This window comes from Mytilus edulis, chromosome 4 (assembly GCF_963676685.1).
Source record: "Mytilus edulis chromosome 4, xbMytEdul2.2, whole genome shotgun sequence".
NCBI classification, from domain to species: domain Eukaryota; kingdom Metazoa; phylum Mollusca; class Bivalvia; order Mytilida; family Mytilidae; genus Mytilus; species Mytilus edulis.
Genome location: NC_092347.1, coordinates 78,525,718 through 78,549,552, shown reverse-complemented (window position 1 = coordinate 78,549,552; position 23,835 = coordinate 78,525,718). Strand labels below are relative to the sequence as shown.

Genomic DNA, 23,835 nt, shown 5'->3' with positions numbered 1-23,835 from the left:
TCCTGAATCGAACTTTTGGATAAGTGGTTCCACACCGCATAATGTAGAGGTAAAATTCCTCATTAAGAAAGTACCAAATCATACTTTAATTTCAGTTATCCAGATTCTAACAAAAAGAATATTATTCATAGTTGACAATATATTTACAAATGAGAATAGAAATTGGGAATGTGTCATAACCCGACCAAATAGCAGCTGAGGCCACCAATGGGTCTTTAATAAAGCGAGAGAGAAAAACGCATTTAAAGGCGTGCTTCAGCTGTCCCCTTAACTATAAATTCACTAGTTAAATAATGATGCTGAACGTCATACTCCGAAATATAAAATGGACTAAAGCAGGGAATGTGTCAAAGGGAAAACATCCCGACCACAGATCAGAAAACAGATTTTAGTTATCCGTTTAGTGTGTTGTGGCTTCATTTTCTTTATTTAGCATTGACCATTGTGGTGTTTTTTCAATACATTTTTTTTTCAAATTTAATGTTCTATTAAACTAGAATTTGATTTCCCTCTCGAAATTTCACTAAAAGTGGTATAAGTGTTTATTATTAAGCTTGTCATGGCATTATTTTTCTAAATAATGTTTTCTTTAAACCTTAATTTCGAAAAAGAAATATGATTTAATTTTAAAATCATCGTGTTCAATCAAAGCATACCTCCTTATTATTTGAATTACGACTAGATTGATTTAACTATTCTATGCCTCGGGGTATTCGTTTTGCGCTTAATTGGGGCATTGGTCGTGTTCTTTATTTATAGTAATGAAGATGTAATCTTCCTGAGAGTACATCATCTTACATGAAACAGTGACGAAGGCACGATCCAATACTTTTGTATAAATAAAAGGTATGTGGTATATGTCAAAGAGACGACTAGCCTTCGACATAAACACCCAGATTCCTAAGGGTATATATACAAAGGACAGGTGTCCATGTACTATTTTAAATTATAAATGAAACCGAGTCTGTTAAATCTATAAGAAAAAAAAATCTTCGAACATCACGCAATTCTCTTAAGGAAAAACGAAGTCACGAAACAAATGAGAGGTTGTCTTTTTATATGTTGTTAGTATTTGCATTACAGTATTGAGGCGAATAGCGGGTTTTCTGTAGTCTACATTATTTATAACGTTGTTCTGTGGTTGCTTTTTGTCGTAGCTATGATATAAACGCTGCATATTATAATTGTCTATAGAAATTGTCTAACTGATGTGTACCCCAAATTATTTTAAACTCATACCTAGTTATACCTAGTTATAGATTTGTTTGTTTTCTTGTTTCTGAAAGTTTTAATTAAAAAAAATACAGTGGTTGTCATTTCTTTTAGTTGTTAGGAGCGACACATATTCTTACATTTCTAAATAATTTACAATTGTTTTTGAACATTTACAAAATTTATGATATTCCTTTGTATGCCATACAAACATTTCATAATATATCCTGGAATTTAATATCAGATGAAAATGAGTGAAAAATCATTACACATGTTTGCTATTTTAACGAAAAAAAACCATGCACAGTTAATGGTAGTTTTTTTTAAGTTTCATATAGATGAAATTATCTTTGTGTTAACAATTGTTTTATGAAATGCATTTAATTTATTTTTCAAATGTTCATTAAGAAACACGATTGTTTGTAAAATTGTTTTATATCAAATCTCTGTTTCATCATTTTAGTTGTTTTTTTTATCTGTATAAACAACAATGGTAGCGAAATAATATGTTGGTCTGTAGACATAAAGTACTTTATCACTGATACTTTCAGATAGACCATTATATGGGGTCTTTCTTGTGTACCACTGGGATATCTCTATAAAGTTATCAACGACTCGAACTCTATGAAATGTTAAAGTGCTTCTGAAACCGCCAAAGTATCTGATACCTTGTGATGATGCATATCAAGCAGACGTCCAGCTTTCACTAGCTTAAATAGTGTCTAAGTTTGCATGTTAACTAGACAGCTGGCATCGGCAAGATCTAATGGTGTTATTGCCTGTACGTCACTGTATATTGTTGGTGCTTGAAGTATAATACCAAAAGTTCCGACAACACAAGCAGTAGTAAATATCCACAAAAATAGTCTATCGATCACCATGGCAACATATTTCCAATCTTCCTTTATCTGAAACGTAAAATGTGTATTACATAATTTTGGAACAGTATTGTTGTGACAAGTCATTTTAATTTATATGACCTATCTTTGTTATCGTTTTTTCAATTGATAATTTGTTTTCAAACTTAGAAAAGATACCAAACTTATAGTTTGATAACACTTTACGCGCGTTTCGACTACGATAGAATTTTCAGTGGAGTGCGAATAAAAAGAGATGGATTACCGAACTAATAACGTCATCAAATAGCATTGAATACAAAAACGATATCCAATATGTTTGCCAATTTGAATAGGTGAGAATCAAATAGGGAAATGTCTAGTAGAATATTAGTTCATAACCTACTTAATTAATTACAGCAGTCCTAGTACGTTTATAGGCATACATATGTATGATATACAATTTTTAAAGTAAGATCAAACAAAAAATATGTCACACAGTTTTGTTGTATTTCTTCACGTCAACGTCTATAACATTATGTAGCTAACTTGTTGCGTTATTAACTGAATTATTCATATTTGTTTGTGAATGTTCTTATACAGCTCTCATAAAAATCCAGTACTACACATTTGTCAAATTGAAAAGATTTGACTTGACGATACCATTCAAGTCTAACATGGAGTAATAATATCTCAATAACTTGTTTGACCCGGCCATATTAACTTTTTCAAACCGGTGTCACGACCATATTTTATACGCCAAACCAATGTTTTTGGAACAGTTATCTGTAAAATATGATATTTAATTTTCCAGATCTTTCATCATCCAAAGAGTTTATAAAGGCAACAATAGTTTACCGATGTTCAAAGCTTGTTAATCGATTAAGAAGACAAAATCATGGTCCAAACAATAAATGAGAAAATCGTATATGAAGTACAAATGGAGTGCGACCGGATACACAGTCGGTAAAATTACTGATTAGATGTATATTTTGGTATCGAAAGATCAAAGACTGCGATAACATGTCGTTAATAAGATGAGACACAGATATATCGTATCGATCAACCAATTTGTGTAATGTCTATTTCAGTTGTGGTCCCTCATTCCTCTCTTAGAGCAGTTTTTATGCAAAGAGGGCACCCCTACAAATACATTCCGTGTAGTGTGAATATGTACGAGCGATTCGTGTCAATTGATACAAGTAAGCGCCATACGATGGGTTAGAGCGTATGATAATTTTAAGTAGTGTTGATGAGTGAAAAGTGCAAATATGTCATAGATTCTAGTTTTTGAAGTCTACAATCTGTGTCAATATCGAATAATATGTTAACAAATGACACAGACCCTTTTGTTTCGGGAATATTCTTCAGCTAAATTTTCATTGGAACATATAAGAAGCAAGCAAAGTAAACCATTCAAAGGTTATAAGCGTTGTTGCACTCGTACAAACCGACCCTTTATTGTGATCAGTAGCTGATAATTAAGGACACCCAGGAATCTAACTGATTATTCTGATGATTTTGGTTGGCACATAATACGAATAAGAAGCTCGCATGGAACAAGCCCGACCTAATTTGTTTTAAAATATTCAATCGGGTGCTGATTTTTCTATATTTTTACAGCCACGATTAACCTGAACGTCGAACTATGAAAACGCCGCACTCATTACATCAGATTGCCGATGCACAAATTTTCGGTATATTTGGTTTTTAATGATTTTCAACAATGTATCTGATTTTGGCATTCTACCTGTTTTCATTCGAGCGTAGAAAATAAAAACCCTGGTATCTTTTGTTAGTTATTTAGAGGTAGAGGTAGCATTAGGATTGATTATTAGTATCTAATATAAATAAATACACTTTATCGACCGATTTTTTTGTCAGAAAATGACAACAGTAGTTGTTGTTTTATTGACATCGGACAATTTCATATTTGCTATGATTTGTCGTACAATATCAAATAAATAAAACTAATGGCTAAAGGTCTGTAGATGTGTTATTAAGTCAAAATAATTACGACATTATGTTCCTTTGTCATAAAAAAGGTTATTATTGGACATCTTATAATATTAAATGTTTTATTATTTCCAAAGTCATCTTTATTTTCCTGGACAGAAATATTTGTCATATACATGCAAATTATGTAGAATTACTGCTAGTGCAATTATTATATTTGGTCCCTCTTTTAAGTACACCATTTATATGAAGCAAGCTCGTCGGCGTCAATATTTTATTAAAACTATTACTGATTGTTCTTTGCAAACGAAATTGCATGTGATTTACTTGATCGACAGTGCTTTCTTAAACAGTATTCCAGCTGCAAATATCATTCGATTGTGGTTATTTTTTCTCAATTTCATTTTGTTACAGTAAACTGAGTATTAGGAAAAGACTTAACAGTACGAGTCAACAATACTTTTACTGCGGTTTTGAATCTTTTTTCGTTTCTCACCAACAATGTCTTTTCAAAATCATTGATATAAGAAATTTCAAGGAATCAATTTCGATTGTTTGGTTCTTTTGGTTCTATGTTCTTCGATTAATTAAGTAGAACTGGGTTTAAAGACACCAGACGCGCGTTTCGTCAACACAAGACTTATCAGTGACGCTTAGATCAAAATTGTTTAAAAGTCAAACAAGTACAAAGTTGAAGAGCAATGATGACCCAAAATCCCCAAAAATGGTGCTGAATACGGACGGCTATGGTTATCAATGTCTGGGATAAGAAAATCCTTATTATTTCGAATAATTCGTACGTCTGCAAACAGAAAATTTATAAATATAACCATGCAATTGCAAATATGGCGAATATTCACTGACAAAATAAAGTAAAAAAATAGCGAAAGTCTATTTATTTTTATAATGACACTTTTTCTTTAGATTTGCTTAAAGCTTAATTTTTCGAATAAACTATAAAGTGATATCTATTCATAATCCCTATCTGTTCCATTATATCTCTTAATTTCATTTTAAAAAATTGTTTACTATGAACATATTAAAGCTGAAAACTAAAATGAGCAGGTAGGATAAACACATATTTGACCCTTATGTAAATAAAGGCAACAGTAGTATACCGCTGTTCAAAAGTCATAAATCTATTAAGAGAAAACAAACCCGGGCTACGCACTCAAACCACTGGAAACATATTAACTATTAGAAGAAAACAACGGTACAACAGAAACACTGAAGTGCAACAAAAACAAAACAAAAACATTATAACATACATAGAAACGAACTATTTGAAAACAACTGTCATATTCCTGACTTGGTACAGAACATTTTAAGAAAAATGGTGGTTTGAACCTGGTTGTATGGCTAGCAAAACCTCACCCTAATGACAATGTTAAAGATACCGTTAAAATGGCAACATTACATGACAGGAATACCGTACAATTATATGCAAGAACACCCAGGACAAATAAATACCTAAACTAATAATAAAATAGTACATTCAGACATATTAACCACAGAATAACAACGAATACCTTAAAGTAAAAGTTGTCAAACATGTGATCAAATTTTACCAATACATACGTGTACTAAGGTAACGAATGCTTCAAAAATGAAACCAAAGAAAAAAGGGACAAATTTCAAAATGAATACATGTGTATTTGAAAGACAATACAATCTAATGGCTCGATTTTTGGTAATATTAAGGACCAAAACAACCAAAAACCTAGTAAAGGCAGACTTCAAACTACAAACACAACGGAAATGCAGGACCTTGGCTTCTGACAGGCACATAAAGAATGATGTCGAGATAAATAAGTTGAGATCCATCAACATTCCTTCTACCGTGTGAAAGTGGTGCAACAACACGACCTCAGAACCAACTTATAAAAAACAAGTAACACAGCCTTCGGTTTGACTTAACATTTCCACACTATGCGCGCAAAAGTTTACCATAAAACAACAGGATCAAGACAAAAGTGCGCATAACTGTATATAACTGTATGTTAGTACAAAAAAGTCATCTTTAATTATGTTTTAATTTCTTAAAAATTAAAATTGATTTTTAAACTGATGATTACAATATTCAAAGAAATTACTTTATCTAAAGTATATCTACCGTGTCGTTGCACCAGATCTCGCTTCTTTTTGGAGTACATGCGATTCCTCAAGGTTTTTTTTTATTGCAACATTGAATTGTCTCATCTAAATTGATTGACGAGATTTGAACATCGGTAACCTACAGTCGATTCAACTGTTTTTATTTGATCCTTTTTCAGAATAAGTAAGTACATAGGAATAATACGTTAAGCATGTCAAGAGTAGTTTTACAAATTTTACTTAGTGGTTATGGTTAAAAGAGTCATCAAATATAGCTTTTAATTTAACAGGTTAGGACTAATTTTTTCAATAATGGTACGGTTTTGATATTGGTATAAAATCACAAATCAAGACTAGTATATAAAAAAAAAAATCTTTTAACTTCCCCTAATTTTCCCCATGTTTTTGGTTTCTTTATTTCCTATGGCTAACATCCCTTCTTTAAGTAGTAACATGTTTGCTCTAGTCATGCCGTTGACATATAGCTTTACATATTTAAAAAGTTGAACCAATTCTGCATATAACAAGAACGTGTGTAACGTTAGGTCAGGACACTACACCAAAAAGTTATTGATTAAATGTACAATCATCAGTATTTTTTACTCGAATTACGTGGAAAACATGCAATAAAAGAATTACATAATATAGAAATGTTATTCCAAATGTATTGCTTTCTTGTAATTTCATTTTTTATTTGCAATGACGGTAAATGCAATCTGTTTTAATTTTATATCCGATATCATAAAGTTATTCTAATTAATAAAGCCTGTCCAATCGAACCAAAACTTTAAAATTACAAATCTGAATTTGTTCTTCGGTTATTGTTTTCTCTTTTATGTTGTCGTTTGTATCAATTCAATAACAGTTCCACACATTTTAGTGTTTGTTTTTCATTGTAGACTCTGACGGAACTGTTATATTTTTTATAAACTTGATTTTTGCCATTTTGTAAAGACCTAATTATACCTTTGTGGGGTCTTTCACGACACAAAAAGAGTTATTTATGATTGTTTCTGATTGACAATCTCAGTATACCCATAATTTGAGGCTGATCTTGAAAAGTTAAAAAAAAAAGAAAAAAAGAAAACGGTTTCATTCTGATTTACATCTTGTTAATTGGAACCTTTTTATTCCTTTAAAAACAACTACTGGTCGTAGTTATAAACCAATGAATATTCTTTATAAAACATGTTGACATAGGGGTTATATTTTCACACAATCAGTCGGTACTATAACGGGTAATAATTATGCATCCTTTACGACCGATCTGGTTTGGTTTTTACTTCCATATCAAAGAATCCAAACAAAACCTTAAAAGAAATAAACGAACACTACGAAACCCTCGGTTTTGGTTAACTAGTCTTTATCACCTGAATACATTTTTGAGACATGAGCATTGTTTAAGTATCTTTGATTGTGGTATGAATATTAACGGTTAAGCATATACCTAAAAAATGACTTCAACACTTACTGAGTTTTCTCTGTCTGATTTCTTCAGATGGTCAGCGATGAAACAGACACTCTCTACAGCATCCCTAACAGCTTGTGGAACTGGTCGACGAAAGTGTAATCCAGATTCGTCGCTCGAAACAGCTTCTCTGCTAGCTTGTAGGAATCCTCTTTGTAAGTTAAAGTTATGCTGTAATATTTCTCTGCAGGTTTTACTTGGAGGTAGACCATTACAATGCTTTGGTTTATCATTTTTTAATTCTTTGTCTGGTCTTGGACGCCTCATATACAAAAGTCTTGGTAATATACCAAGAAATAAACGCCTCACCCAAGGCGCCATTGTATGTGTATATGGTGACCGGAAGTGAACATTCAAAACAATAACAGTCACAAGAATAGATAAAGTTACTAAAATCATGGTAAATAATAAATATTTCCCTATCAATGGTACTACTATGGACGGTGGAATAATCTCGGCCAAAAGAAGAAAAAACACAGTTAATGAGAGGAGAATAGAAATGCACAAGGTAATTTTCTCGCCACTATCCGATGGTAAATAAAAAACTAAAACGGTAAGGAAAGAGATGGCAACACAAGGAATAATGAGGGTTACTGTGTGGAATAATGTCTTTCTACGCATGGTTATATTAAACGTAATATCCGGTTCTGCACAACACACATCATCTCTATAGTTTTTCTTTGCAGTAGTTTCTAAAATATCCCATTCTACGCTTTGGTAAAATTGTCTCATATCAACACCTTTCTCTATTTCAGCAGTAGATGATTCGTCTTTTGAACAGATATGAACTAAGTCCACTTGATTCCCATCGTAAGTCCAAGAACCAAATCTCATGTCACATGTCTGAACATCAAAGGGGAAGAACTCTACGTCAATTATACATGAGCTTTTGTAAATTGCTGGTGGTTCCCAAACAACTTTTCCGTCCGGATGAAGTGTTGCTTTGGTCATGAGTGTGACCTCATAGTTACCATCTGCACTGAAATTCCAATCATTCATTTAATATTTTATTTAGTCCATGTAAACATTATGCAGATGGCGCCAACAATTCACATATTCTATATTGATTTCGAATTTCATGAGTTCTTAGACTTTTTTCATAAGGGAGTCAACATAAATACAAATAACAGAATCTTCCCAATCCAATGTATGAGCGAAAGAGAATAAATATAAGGGTCATAACAAAACAGTGGTTTAACAAAAGAAAAATTGGTTTTCAATGAAATTCCTTTTAGGTGATTCAAATAGAAATCTAAGGAATTTCAGAGAAAGAGGACTGACGAGAATTGCCTTGTGCTTTCTATTCTTTATAAAATATTCTAACCTGAAAAATAGGTAATACATTAATACAATAAACGCTCATAATTATGAAACATAGTGAGTAAAGCAGTATATAATTATTTAAGAATTCAAATTTAACTTAAGAGTTTTCATGCATTTTCCGAGTAAGAATAAACAATATAAAGACTATTAAAGATGGAAAATCGCACAGTAAAACCCTCATTTGCAACAACACACTATTATAACTATCATATGAATCAGATCATTTTTTGCATTGTAATCAGTTTAAATTATAGGTCATTAGTTTATGCCTTGAAGAATATTTCACTGGTATCGCCAGGTTGTTTCTTCAAGAAAGACCTATTATGATTCTGAAAGAAAATAACTCCAAATTATCAGAAATAATAAATACATTACTCATATTTCTTAAAGTGCAGTAAAATACTACTCAATAAAAAAAAACTACAATGATTTGTACATTTAAAATACTAAAACTGAGATGAGCCATTCAGAAGTAAATAAATACATGAATCTTTGAACAGTGTCATCTATCTTGATAAATAGTTACAAATACTTACTTATTATATAAGACAATATCAGGGTTCCATATGTCTTGAATTGGAACCTCTAAAACCGATAAATTATCATATTCTGATGGGTTCCATGTGAGACTTCGGTCATACCATTCCTTAATGGAGAAAAGTGGCACAACATATAACACAGTGCTTAGCTAAAAACCAAAGATAATTGGCACATTCGATGATAAAAATAATATCAAGATGACCCCGGCAATTCCATTTAATAAAGGTGTACCGGGACTTATCTTTTCATTTTTTTATATGTTACATGAAAGTAAATCTAAACAATTGTGCTCCCCTTTTTTTCTTTAGATCAAACCAATGAACCTAATAATCGAATGCACCAATTTGAAAGATGTGAGTGCAGTCACAAATTCACAACGTCAACTGAGTGGTCTATAAAACAACATAGTTTACTCACTTATTATATAACACTATATCCGGAAGCCATATTTCCTGTGATGGCACGTACAGACGTTTGACGCCGCCATATTCTTTAGGTTCCCATTTAAGTTTAATATCGGACCACTCCTTTTTAGTAAGCATCAGAGACAAGCATAAATATCAATAACTGAATAAAGCATTTTTTACCCTTTCGAACAGGAAAAAAAACACAATGCCGACGAAAGTCCACAAATTAAGAACATACACCATATGTCAAGGCACAATAACACTTATATCTCCCTCAAGTCGGTACATAATTATTAAGATAACAAAAGATTTATTTTTTCATTTTATACATATTTTTCATTTAAACATTTATTTCTTTAATACAATTTTGCCTGTACTAGTCAGAAATATGACATTTATTATCCATTCGTTTGATGTGTTTGAGCAGTTGATTTTGATATTTGATTAGGGACTTTCCTTTTAGAATTTTCCTCGGAGTTCAGTATTTTTTTATTTTACTTTTTGCAACAACACTTTTTTCTGGTTCTTATTACAAACTGGCGACCTTCACTTCAGTTGGTTATATCATGTCAGGTATATTTCAATGATGTTGGATAAATAGTGTAAAATTACTGCTACATCAAAAAAATCTTGTTTCTTTTATAAATGTTTTAAAGAAAATACGTCAACAACAGACTGCTTTAGGCAGATGTTGTAGCGGAACAATAGCTAAAATACTTTCTAGCCAACTCACGCCGCTATACGATGAATACTATTGAGGGCATTGTGTATCAGTAAAATATCTTATTGACATACCTGTCGAAGCCATACATTTGTTGTCATTATCTGATTCTTTTCATCCTGAAAAAGAAAATATGTTTTTCGGTTGTACGTGTCTGTATTATTCATTAAAACATGTGTTAGAAAGGTCAGATAACATAAATGATGGGATACTTTCAACTTGGTTTTGGATGAAGGTCGAAAAGGGTTTCAAAGACAAGCACTTGACGGAAAAGGAGTTCAACTTTTTGCTGCCAAAGTGCGCATTGAAAAATTGAATTTATTCAAAATCAACACGAAAGTATCTCATTCATCACGACCTCTTTACTCGTGTTACTCTTTCTTTAGGTGATTATGACGTGGGACCCCAGAGACAGAATAAGGATAGTGTTAACACGTGTGTTGATTGTTGTTGATTGTGAACCAAAGGGTGTACCGGGTTTACTGCAGATGGTCAACTCAGTTTTACAAAAAAATCGAGGACATTTTAAAAGAAAATAACGTTTCATATAAAAAAATTATGTCGCTTTTCTAAGAAATGAGACGAAAGATAACAAACATGAAAAAAGGACATTCGAATTCATAAGCTGAAAATAAACTGACAACGTCATGTCAAAATAATAAAAGATCAAAAGGCAAACAACAGTATTCAAAACACAAATACTAATTAAAAGCTAAAGACTAAGCAAAACGAATCACCCCAAAAGCTGGGGATACGTGCCGATGCTCCGGAAGAGTAAGCAGATCCTGCTCCACACAAGACAAGCGTCGGACAAACACGGTGATGTCTAATTCGGTAGGTCACATTCGGGAAAAAGGTAAGCGGAATTGTGGTTGCAATCAATGGAACGTATCCGTGGTCATAAGTGAAACAGACATTTCGTAACAATCAACCAAATCCTGATGGCATCCGTAATATGTTCAAAGTGATGTTTCAAAATTCAACACTTTGAACTCTTGGGTAAATAACTTCCTTCTGAGCAGCAACCCTCTATCAAGAAAATTGCCTTTACTTTTTTGAGATTGAGAAGAAGATCCGAAGAATAAATGTGATATCGGTGCGATTCTAAATTAATTGTAGAAAAAAAGAAGAAAAAACTAATAAAACTCGGTTAGGTAAAATTAATAAATTATATACAGTACAGTTATTGATGAAATTAATCCACGCAGCCCCAAAACACGTGCAAAAACTCATACAAGTGGATAATAAAATAACAACAGACGTCAGAATTACTATGAACGATGTGCATTCCTCACGCCAGCTGTTTTATTAATAATCACCAAGGAAAACTATTATTAATTACATTGGAGCGAATCAAAGGATCTATTAAGACTTTGTATATTGTAAGAGAAACATATCTGCGTTGATATTCATTACTAAGTAAACGTAATTTATTGACTAATTGCTTACGAATGTCTGGCAGTTAATTAGTTGATTAATTAATAAACATTAGGTGTAAGAATTAATTATTTCACCGCCTTCTAAAATAAAAAGCATATGATTTTGACTGAAGTGTTATACTTTGTAAAAGAAATGGATAAATATATCAATGTTGTTGTTAGATATAATAATAACAATTGGTGTAAACGTAGCAGACACGTGTTAATATGTTTTGTGTATGAAACCGATTCTGTAAGAATGATACATGTTTCTAGATTTAACTAATTAGGCATACGTACCTAGGTATGCAGGCGAAAACAAGTTTTGGAAGACAATCATAGCATGGTGTACCTAGGTTTACTCGTGAACAAAAGTTTGGGAAGACAATTATAGCATGAATTATCTACACTGTAGATACGCCTGCGTTTGTGATCAGAAGTTTTAGAAGACAATCCTGGCATTGGTGTATCTAGGTACGCTGTCGACCAAAAGTTTGGGAAGGCAATCGTGAAATGGTGTACTAAGGAACGATAGCGACCAAATGTTTGGGTAAACAATCTTAACAAGTAGGAACGCTGTCGACCAAACGTTTTGAAAGACAATTATGGCATAGTGTATCTACAGTATATCCACAATACGACTTGGATGACAATCATGACACCTACATAAGAAAATGCCTGTACCAAGTCAGAAACATGACAGTTGTTATTCATTCGTGTGATGTGTTTGAGCATTTGATTTTGCCATTTGATTAGGGACTTCCCTTAAAGAATTTTCCTCGGAGTTCAGTATTTTTGTGATTTTACTTTTTCTAGTAGGTACGATCGTGACAAAAAGTTTGAGAATATCATAGTGGCATTATGTTATTACATGTTGGTAACATCGAGATAAAAAAAACTGTGAAAACAAGCATGGCGTGGTGTATCTACATGTAGGTAAGCTCACGACCAAAAGTCTTGGAAAACAATCATAGCATCTGTATCTAAGTACGCTTGCAACAAAATATTTAGGAAAAGACATTTAAATAACATTTAAGAAGATAAACTTGGAATAGAACTGAGGCCATGTGAGGCTTATACAGAAATATAACAATGCAAGCAAAACATATCAATTTTGCCAAACTTTCCCAAAGGTTTTTAAAACAGTAGCACAATATATATCCCAATGCAACGTACCATTTTACATAAAACATATTTAAATTTGAATAAAGACAACACAACAACAGATTTAACAATACGAGATACATGTAATATTGTTTTACAAAGAAAATGAATGGTTTGATAAAAAGGACAAACAACTTTTAACTTTACAGTAACCTGCTGACAATTAAATCCCTTCAAACCCTTTAATGTTGACCGCATAACTTCTTATTCGATTCAAGTTTACAATAAATAGATGGCTGTTAAAACTGCCCTATCATTCTCTCATTAAAATATCAATTAGTAATTCCAACATTGTATGTTTAAGTCTTATTTCATTTGTGATCGTCAGGGCAACCTAATACTACATACTCCTACATAAATGCAATGATTGAGTGAATTCATAACCTGAATAAGTGGGGATGAAATTTTATATCTTGTCATGAACTTAAGTGCATTTCATTTGTATTATAAATATTAACTGTAATTTTACGGAGTTTATTAATATATATGTAAACTTTTGCGTTTGAAATTTATGCTTAGTTTGTGAATAACAGTTATCTCCACCCAATAAAATTGAAATGCTTATTGTTACCGTTTTGTGAATAAATTCTTGCGTTTAGAAAAGTCTTTACAGCCGGTGTAAAAAATAAATACCTATACCAGTCTAGAAATAAACAGTAACTGTAGATGATGATGGGAATCGTATTATTTCCAAAGAAATAAAATTGAGAATGGAAATGGGGAATATGTCAAAGAGACAACAACCCGACCATGGAACAAACAACAGCAGAAGGTGACCAATATGTCTTCAATGCAGCGAGATATTCCCGCACCCGGAGGCGTCCTTCAGCTGGCTTCTAAACAAATACATATACTAGTTCAGTGATAATGAACGCCATACTAAACTCCAAATTATACACAAAAAAACAAAAATTAAAAATAATACAAGTCTAACAAAGGCCAGAGGCACCCGACTTGGGACAGGCGCAGATATGTGCGTCAACGGGCGGCAAGGGTTTTCTGCTTTGCACACATCACCTGTCATACAACTACAAAACTATATTCAGTAGTCATGAAACAAATATTGAAAGTGGTCGTAGAATTGAGATATTTTTAACCATTCTCTTATAACCTTACTGTTATAGTAGGTATGATCATTGGACAAATTCAAATTATAATAATATGCTCTGGATACATCTATAAGCTTGCTATAAACGCTGATTGATTGTTGATTGAATATTTCATGTATTTCAAAGACAAGTACATTTGAAATTGCAACAATTTTTAAATTAACATATTGAATAGATACTTGTCCGTTTATTAAAAACTGTATATTTCCCTTTAAATGTCGGTTCGTTTATTTAATTAAACGGTAGGTTTTCTTTTATTTACTTATATGCATTTGTAAATATAGAAGATGTGATATATGTATGAAAAAGAAGATGTGGTATGATTGCCAATGAGACAACTCTCCATAGAAGACCAAAATAACACCACAGAAATTAACAGCTATAGATCACCAAACAGCCTTTAACAATAAGCAAAGCCCATACCGCATAGTCAGCTATACAAGCCACCAAAATGACAATGTAAAACAATTCAAACGAGAAAATTAAAGGCCAGGGGTCGAAATTGACGCTGGTCCCGTTGTCCGAGACCAGTATAACTTGTGTCGGACCAGTAGATTTTGTCAGCTGATGGTCCGGCGACCAGTAATTTCTTTTCGTTAAAATCCATGATTGCATCTCTATCTCGGTTTGTTCACAAAAAATTAAACCCGAGAAATTAATTTTAGGGTACTGGGGGTACAATTTTTAAAGTATTTAATTATTATCTCAGGAGAGCGCACTACACAACAACACACAATGTGGAAATTTTGGGATGGAGTTAAAACGCCGGGCAAAACAAATTAATTAATTAAGCGACATTCAAAGGGAAGATTTTTCAAACCGACAAAAGAAAACGTAAATATAAAATATCCTGGAAAAACGATCTCGAATAGGTAAAAATTGTAAAGTCGATCGTAATGTAATGCATTGTTAAACATGTGAACAATTTGCAGTGACATACATTAATGAGAAATGTATTTTTGTAACGGGATCTTCAAATTTTAAGTAAGATTTTGTACTTACTCATGAACAAACAGAACAGAACAAACATCTACTGGAATACAGAAGAGGAAAGCAGCTGGGGAAAATAGAACTAAACATTTGTCATATCTTTTAGTGGTTATCAAAAATGAATGTCATTTTTGCAGGACCAGTAGATTTTAAGTCCACTGGTCCGGCTGGACAGTACACTAAAAAGCTTAAATTCGACCCCTGCTAACGGCTTTATTTAAGTACAAGAAATGAACGAAAAACACATATTAACACATAAACAAACGACAACCACTGAATTACAGGCTCCTGACTTGGGACAGGCACATACGTACATTATGCGGCGGGGTTAAACATGTCAGCGGGATCTCAACCCTCCCCTAACATGGGACAGTGGTATAACAGTACAACATTCATGTAAAACGAACCATAAAAAAAGGCTTAACTCATCAGATGGACAAATATTCAAGTGGACGTGGCCGAGTACTTGTACATCCCAACAACAAAAAGACACTAGGTTCAGATCTGAGAGTACTCACAGTTAACTGACAGCTAGATCAAAGCCACTAAAAACTAATAAAAAAATATAACAACTCTCCATCCAAATCACAATTAGTAAAAGAAAAATACCAGTAAGTTTTAAAGCAAGGCTTTAAGCAAATTGTTTACGGACAGCAAAAAGTATACTCTAATTAGATATCAACCCTACAACACAAACCAAAAGGCATCTATAACCAAGGTAAACAATCTGTATTTTATGAAATTTAATCTAAACTGATTGTTTTTCTTCCTTATAATTTGTTTGTTTCGAAATTGTTCACCGCTTTAAATTCATTCCTAATACATGTATTCGGTAAATATCCAAAGTTCAAGCGTTAAAAGTGTGATTTTGAAAATTGAAAAATAATCCTAGTAAGCTAACTCTCAAATTTTCACAATACTATCTTTAACTAATTATTCAATTGACTCTTATTTCACGAATTCAATAGATTGATTCGAATCCCTATAGATTGGTATGACTTGTTAATTGATATTTTCATAGCTATTAGTCAGAATTATTATACAATAAAGTTTTACAACAATATATCGCTGTCATTTTACGAAAATTGTTTCATTACAATAAACACTCTAATAAATGTTTCGTTAGTTTGTATTATATATCAATACTCCTCCGTGTATTATGATTAGTGTAGGTTGAAAACTAATGTTTATCATTTAAGATTATATACATAGTATTTTCATATATTGAAAGAATTCTGCAGATTGACAGTGCATAAAATTGCTTATTTTGAATTATTCCATTTTTTATTTCCATAGTGTTGCAAAGTTTGTATGAAAAAAAGAATTAAAATTTGGAACTAGTTTTTTTTCTACAATAATTAAGTTTTAAAGTGCTGTTCACGGCTGTTATTGCATATCACTGTCACCAAGACAAAATGGAAAAGAATTTAAATTAAAAGCAACATCAAATGTTTGAATACTCCAGATCTCGATATGTTACGAATAGTACGAAAGCCCACCTTAGATGGTTCTCGATACTGACCTACATGAGCACACCAATAACCACTAAGAAATTCCCCCAAAAATACCAACTATTTTATTTTGAAATAGTAACATACCAAGAATGGAAATGTTTAAATAGTTTGGTTCTGAATTAGCACGATATTGAAGAGTGACATTTTGCAAAAATAATAACATCAGGAATTAAAAAAAACACGTTTGGATGGAATTTATTAAGGAGTAAACGAAGATGTGGAGTTTATTTCAATAAGACAGTATCAAAGGACTACGAGAGACACCTTCAGGTCAACACATGACCTCAATTAAAAGAACAGTGGCTATACCAAGCTCTTACATAGTCAAGATAAGTTCTGCATGAATTTACGACAAAAGTGTACCCTTGGTTTGCCATCAACACCTTAATCTTTATACGACAAAAAAACAAGAATAGAACAAAAGAAAAGAAATTGTAACATGCTTGATACAAGTTTATAGTTACACAATTAATTCCGAAATTATAGCTCACGTGGTTAACAAAACCGCAATTTATTGTGCTAAGGACTTTTTCAAACGCCCTGTTGCATTCTAATATTGATCACTGTATTTGCAATTACATTTTATACTGTAACGGTCTTTTGTAATGGCCAAAACGAGCTTTGAACACAGAATTTCTAAAACAGAAAATAAATTAATAATATTTTTTTTTAAATCTGTATGTTATAAGCTGTAACAAACTAAATCGATATACAACTAGAAGAACTCCAAGCAAAGGTCGTTCAATGATAATCTTCCTTTTTTATTCCTTGACCTTATAGGCAGTCATTCCAACCTATTGTCAACACTTATTCTGGTTGTGGGCGATACTATTATCAAGCGCCAATAATATCCTGCAAATCATTCTGAACTTCTGAGTAGAACACTATCATGACTATTTTATGTTTAAGCAAATGGTTCTGAGTTTTTTTGACGGACGCTACATCCTATAATTAATCTTGGAACTTAAAGTTGAACTACATATGTAAGTCTGTGACCTTAGTTCAACTCCTTACATATAAAACAGTAGATGTGCAATACATGTTTTAAAAGGTTTGAACAACTGTGTGACCATGTGTTTTATAGGCAGAAATTAAAATTTTATTCGAGATACATAATGCATTGTACTACCAAGTAAACTGTGTATCTACAAAGCTTCCGAAAGTTCTCAACTGGATACTTGCATAGACAGATCAAGATGGACATACCATTGGACAAAACAAACCCCTGGTCATGTGAAGTTGTTAAAAAATACAGTGGCCACATAGCATACAACATGGGCTACTAGTGTAATTGTGTATTAGGAATTATTTGAAATAATGTTTTTGTTTTCAAAGTTTTAAAAAGTCTATTTGCCAAAATTTACTTGAGATCTTCAAAAACATTATAAAAATTATGGATCACAGAGCTTTTTTAACTTACAAAATTGTCAGATTTCGTAAAATTAAACGATGGAATTTAAAGATTGAATATTTGAGATATAGTTCTTGATTATAATGAGATTTCATAAAATAAATAGAAGAATTATGGTCACTGGACCAGTATTTCGCTAAAAACACTATTAAGATTAAAAAAAACAACACAAAAAATACTCATTATTTCATAAAAATTAAGCTTTCTCCACTTTTCAGCCATAGTTGAAAAAATCATCGTTACATAAAAAGTCTGCACTTTATAACAGTCGTATTAGTAAGATAAAACACATAATTGCCATAAATGTCTTCAATGTAATAAAAGTCCACAAGTGAAATACAATTCCTTTCTCAATATTTGAACGTTTTATTTACAAGCTAGTTCCCATTCAACTCTGCTATTTTACAATATACGATGATAGTAGACGTCCGATCTACCTTACCACAGGACATTTGATAAACCAAACATATAATGTGTGAAATAACTCATATTAAGTTGACTAAAAACTTAAAATTCATGTACAACTTGTTGAAACTCAGAAAATCTAAAGCTTGACAAATGATATTGTATCTTTTCAAACCTTGAGAAACTTGAATTGGCTTGTCGATTGCAATCGTTCCCACTTAAATTGTATTGTAAAGGTCTAAACAATATCCCCTATATCTTATCTATAGGTATAAGAAGATGTTGTATGAGAGCCAATGAGACAACTCTCCATCTAAGTCACAATTTATCAAAGTACGGTCTTCAACGCAGAGCCTTGGCTCACACCGAACAGTAATCTATAAAGGTCCCCAAAATGACTAGTGCTAAACCATTCAAACAGAAAAACCAACGGTCTAATCTATTTTAAAAAACGAGAAAATTGAAACACTTATATATGAACCACATCAGCAAACGACATTCACAACTACTGAACATCAGGTTCCTCACTTAGGACAGGTAAAAACAAATGCAGTGGGTTTAAACGTTTTAATAGGTTCCAACCTATTTCTATTTACGGCATCCCTTTGTGTATACTAAATGTTTGTTTTAAATCATTTATGAAAGTCTACATGTTAATGTTATATTTTACAGATATAGTGAAATAAAATGTAGAATGGAAATGGGCAATTTTTCGAAGAGATAACAACCCGACCAAAGAGCAAAAACAACTGAATATCACAAATTAGAAGTCTACATTCACAGATAAAATGAATGTCTACATTTCAATGTTATATCTTACAGATAAAGTGAAAGGTCTACATTTCAATGTTATATTTTACAGATAAAGTGAAAGTTCTACATTTCAATGTTATATTTTACAGATAAAGTGAAAGGTCTACATTTTAATATTACATTTCAAAGATAAAGTACAAACTATTATTGACTACAGATTGATGGAAGATCCAAAGGACACAATCTAATTAAAACAATTTTAAAAAGAAGTTTTCAGATCTTAAATAAATATTTAAACAAGAAGGTAACCAAAAATCGAAGCTTATGACATAAAATCAATTGAAAATATAATGTTAAAGGTACTAATAACTTGGTTTGTGCATACAAGTACATGTAATCTTTTTATTCTAGAAAAAATACAATAAGACGTAATGCCGGTAACGAGTACAGTGCATTTCACTAGGGATTTGGTCTTGCTCAAACGCCAAAAAAAAACATTTTAATATTTATTTTTAAATTTTAAAAAAGTAAGTAGCATAACAAAAGAAATGAAATATATACCTTAAGTATATAGTTTAAAATCAACAAGCAAACAAAAATGATGGTAAACAAACAGACAAAAAAGAAATTGATGATACATGTATTTTCCTTTTTTTTAAAAACAACTTTTGTTGTCTTTAAATTAATAAATGTCTTTAACAATTCATCCTGTTTGATCTCTTTGAGATAACACACAGTCTTTATTTCCACACCTGACAGCAGTTCAATTGTGTAGAGGTTTACAAAACTTTAATAGACACATACATAGTAGTTCCCTGAAGGTTGTAATTCTTACTTAGTATCAAAAGCTACCCGTCTCCAACCTTTTCCATTTCAAAATTTTGAAAATATTAATTTTGATATTTTTCTATTCTCGATAACAATTGCACTTGGATTTAGCGTATTTTATGTTCACATCATAATGTCATAAGATTTATTTGAATATACCGCGTTTATCATGCTTTACCATGAGATCAGATTAAATTGCTGAAATACCTCCTTCCTAAATTATTGAAAGCCATCATTTTGAATTTACCACAATACTCATGGTGTAAATTGGATACACTCAATCGGTGTCTTGAAGGTATCTATCTAATACAACGATTGAAAAAAGTTTCTTGTTTGCTAGATAAAGAAATCAGGTGAGAGACCTGGGATAGTATACTCGTCATGATTATTCATGAAATATTTGCCATTGGACATAAAGCAATCAACAATCATTCAATTGGATAGTATAACTCATAAACGTTTGATACACACTTAAGGGCGCACATGTCCTTGAATTATCTTCATTTAATGTTTGAGTCCATAAGTTTTGGGACCAAGTTCATAAAACGACCCAAAATGGTTTGCATATACATATAGAACAGTTAGACCAACTGAGAGTCAACCATTTTGAGAATCAAATAAATTCTGATTTTATTTTGTGGGAGGAATCCACACCAAAAAAGTGTAATTGTCTCTTCCAGTCCTAAACAAATTATTCCTAAAGGCGGATTGGTCCATATACATTCTGTTAGATAATTCGTGTTTCAGATATGCCATAAAACGAGATATAGAGGGCAAGCAATTCGTATCTTGCGCGAGAAGGGCCAATTATTGGTAAATTAAATTAATGTCTAAGGTCTAAATGTCTATACAAATGGTCATAGGTCCAAGATACAGTAGTAACTTTTGTAATGTAATTACTGGAACCTGTCACCAGCACCAAGCTCTCATACAAAAATAGCAGTAGCACCTACTTACTAGTTTCTTTAGTTAGGATGGTATACATTAAAATATCATCTGGCAAGGCTTGACTTTGGCTTTATAAAACCCGCTGCTTTTTTGGACCATATTTGCGTTTTTCCTGATCCAACTGCAAGGCAGAGGAAGAGAAATTCCTATTTATGTCAGGCGCATTTCAATTATACATATTATAAGATGATATGCCTTATGTGTCTGTAAATAATTATGGGTCCTTTCATAAAGAACCAAATTAAAACCTCAGTAGAAGGATTTCTGCAATTGTTTTCTATAATTGAGCATCCTTATTAACAATTAATAAGAAAATAAGAATTTTTAGAATGATAGTTCAAGATTTTTCATACAAAAATTATACGGGTTTTCTATTTTAGTCAAATTTAAAAACACATATAGCGTACATGCAAGATGAAAATAACTTGTACAAAAATCTATAAATTGTAAAATGTCATAAAAATGGAAAACTACAACAAATTGCAAATATTAAGAAATTCTGTTGAATTACAATAGTTATGAGTACTTACTATATCTATCAACTGTGACAATCGTATTCCCATTCTGACTGTGAGTTTATCTGAACTGTTTCCTACGGGACGTATCAACTTGTTGTACTTTCGTCCCTTTAGAAGGTCGTAATACAGTCTTCTAGCATCATCGCTTCCATAGCTTACACGGACAATAAAAATGCAAAGAAGATTTAAATAAAATAAAAACGAAACATCCCTCATATTCTATGAAATGTACACAATGTTGAGAAATTGATCTGTTTTGAAATGTTACACGGCTGTTACATTATTGTATACAGCGTGATGAATACTATGCCAAGTTAGTTGATTAGTGAAGTCGTCGTGCGCCATCTGGTGGAATAATCTGGTAGATAGTAGTAATATTTAGAGAGTCGATAAAAAAAAAATAAGTGTGTTACGTTCAATATTATAATGAAGTTTTATTAATAATTTTCTTTCGATTTCGATTTAATAAATACTCTTAAGTAAATATTTAAAAACGTTTAAAAATATTTTGGCAATGAAGTGAAAGGAAATAACAACAAAGAATAATACTTTAAGTGTTAGTTTCAATATTTAATTAACAGATTTTTATTATGTCAAATATCTAAAAATCGGATAATAAAGATTTTTTTCTTCAGTAATTTAAAATCACGCATACAAATAAATCTTAACAGAAAAAAATCTTAATATTAAGTAGATATGTTGTATCATTTTATTTGTCATTTAGAAAGAAAATCGGCAAATGTCTTTTCATCTTTTACTAAAAGAAAAGCATGATACAAAAACAGAGACATAAAAGACCACTTAAAATTGCACGAAGATGTCCACAAGGCGTGAAAAGGGTAGTAATATTTCTTTTAATAATGTTTTTACGTTTCTTTCATTTAGTTGGGCAAAGTTCAGGCGATGTTGCCTTTATGTCTCGTCAACGATATCAATTTGATGTGTGCAAATGTGGTTCTCACATTGTTCAGCTGACTTAAGGGCGTATAAAAGCATGCAGTGACGGCTCTGTATAACCGCAACGTCGACTATACAATGGAAAAAAAACATATTTCACAGAGTCGTTAGACGTTAAAAAAGTTAAAAAACAAAAACACACCTTTTTTTTAATTTTCAAAACTGGTAAGAGTAATATCATTATCAAGGTTGGCTTTTCCCATCTATGACGCAAAAGTGTACAATCTGGCAATTTGTTTTCAAACCAGGAACTTTTCATTTAAAATCTTTAACTTGAGAGAATAACGATAACAAATTCATACTGTGAAGTAAAAACAGATAAATATATAATTATAAAACGCCATAAAGACAACCATTCATCGTTTATATTTAGAAAAAAAAATGTTTATAAATGGGACAGAGATGATGTCCCCTTAACGTGTCATACCTACAGAGACATTTCTAAAACCCGTCGAAATACGAAACCGAGATTTGTTTCATCAGTCCAAGCAACGCAAACTTTTAATAACTTACCGTACGGAATTGTAGCTCCGGAACCCATTTTTGCCTACCAAGGAAATTATTTCTGATACGGCATTCGATATAGGAACTTCTGACGTACGTGCAGACAGACGAAGGATAATCAAGTGATCCGATCGCAAAACGGCGAAGACATACAAATATAGTAGAATTAATCAACTATACGATAGTTTTTTTTTCACTCTTTAATCAATGACGTAATCAACTTTTGATTAAAAAAGACGGATGGACGTTTGGTCTCTGATGGAAAGTTGCAAAGTTGTCGCATTGGCAATGATAACATATCTTCTTATTTTCATGAACTTCAATACAATGATAAATGAAACTTCAGACGAAGTGTTCATATCGTTTGACTAAAATGATATATACCTGCGGTATCACCCTGAAATTGAGACAACTGTCATTCAAGTGGAAGGTTTGGCTAGCTATGCAAACAGATTTATTCCACCAGTTTCTTTAGAAAGTATACCTGTACCAAGTCAGGAATATGACAGTTGTTTTCCATTCGTTTCGTCGGTTGATAAAGTGGAGTTATATTTTGTCAGGTTTCTTGGACTTCCACCTTTTAAGGGCATACGATACAGTTTTGATCCAATATTAAAAATGTATTGAAAATTTGCATAAAATACAGCTTCATGTGCTACTTTTTGAGTAAAATGAGGTCGCAATTTCAGATATTTGCTCAAAAATCGGATTTGTGGACGTATGTATCCTTCCGACAGAAATGCACAACTTTTTTGTTTT

The 23,835-nt window shown here is 32.0% G+C and overlaps 1 protein-coding gene across 3 annotated transcripts; it reads right to left on the bottom strand.

The window, feature by feature from the left end:
• Positions 1-1,631: 1,631 nt before the first annotated feature.
• On the bottom strand, positions 1,632-21,960 carry LOC139520644 (acetylcholine receptor subunit alpha-like 1). 3 transcript variants are annotated; one of them, XM_071313472.1, is made up of 6 exons: positions 21,628-21,950; positions 21,107-21,218; positions 10,632-10,676; positions 9,426-9,535; positions 7,570-8,545; positions 1,632-2,120 (listed from the first exon to the last, which is right to left on the bottom strand). In XM_071313472.1, exons 3-6 carry the CDS (start codon positions 10,656-10,658, stop codon positions 1,935-1,937), a joined length of 1,299 nt encoding a protein of 432 aa, XP_071169573.1. In that variant the 5' UTR covers positions 10,659-10,676; positions 21,107-21,218; positions 21,628-21,950; the 3' UTR covers positions 1,632-1,934. The 3 variants fall into 3 exon arrangements, with proteins under 3 accessions (XP_071169573.1, XP_071169571.1, XP_071169570.1); XM_071313470.1 differs by lacking the exons at positions 9,426-9,535; positions 21,107-21,218 and adding an exon at positions 9,847-9,956 and having other exon boundaries at positions 21,628-21,960; XM_071313469.1 differs by lacking the exon at positions 21,107-21,218 and having other exon boundaries at positions 21,628-21,958.
• Positions 21,961-23,835: the final 1,875 nt, after the last annotated feature.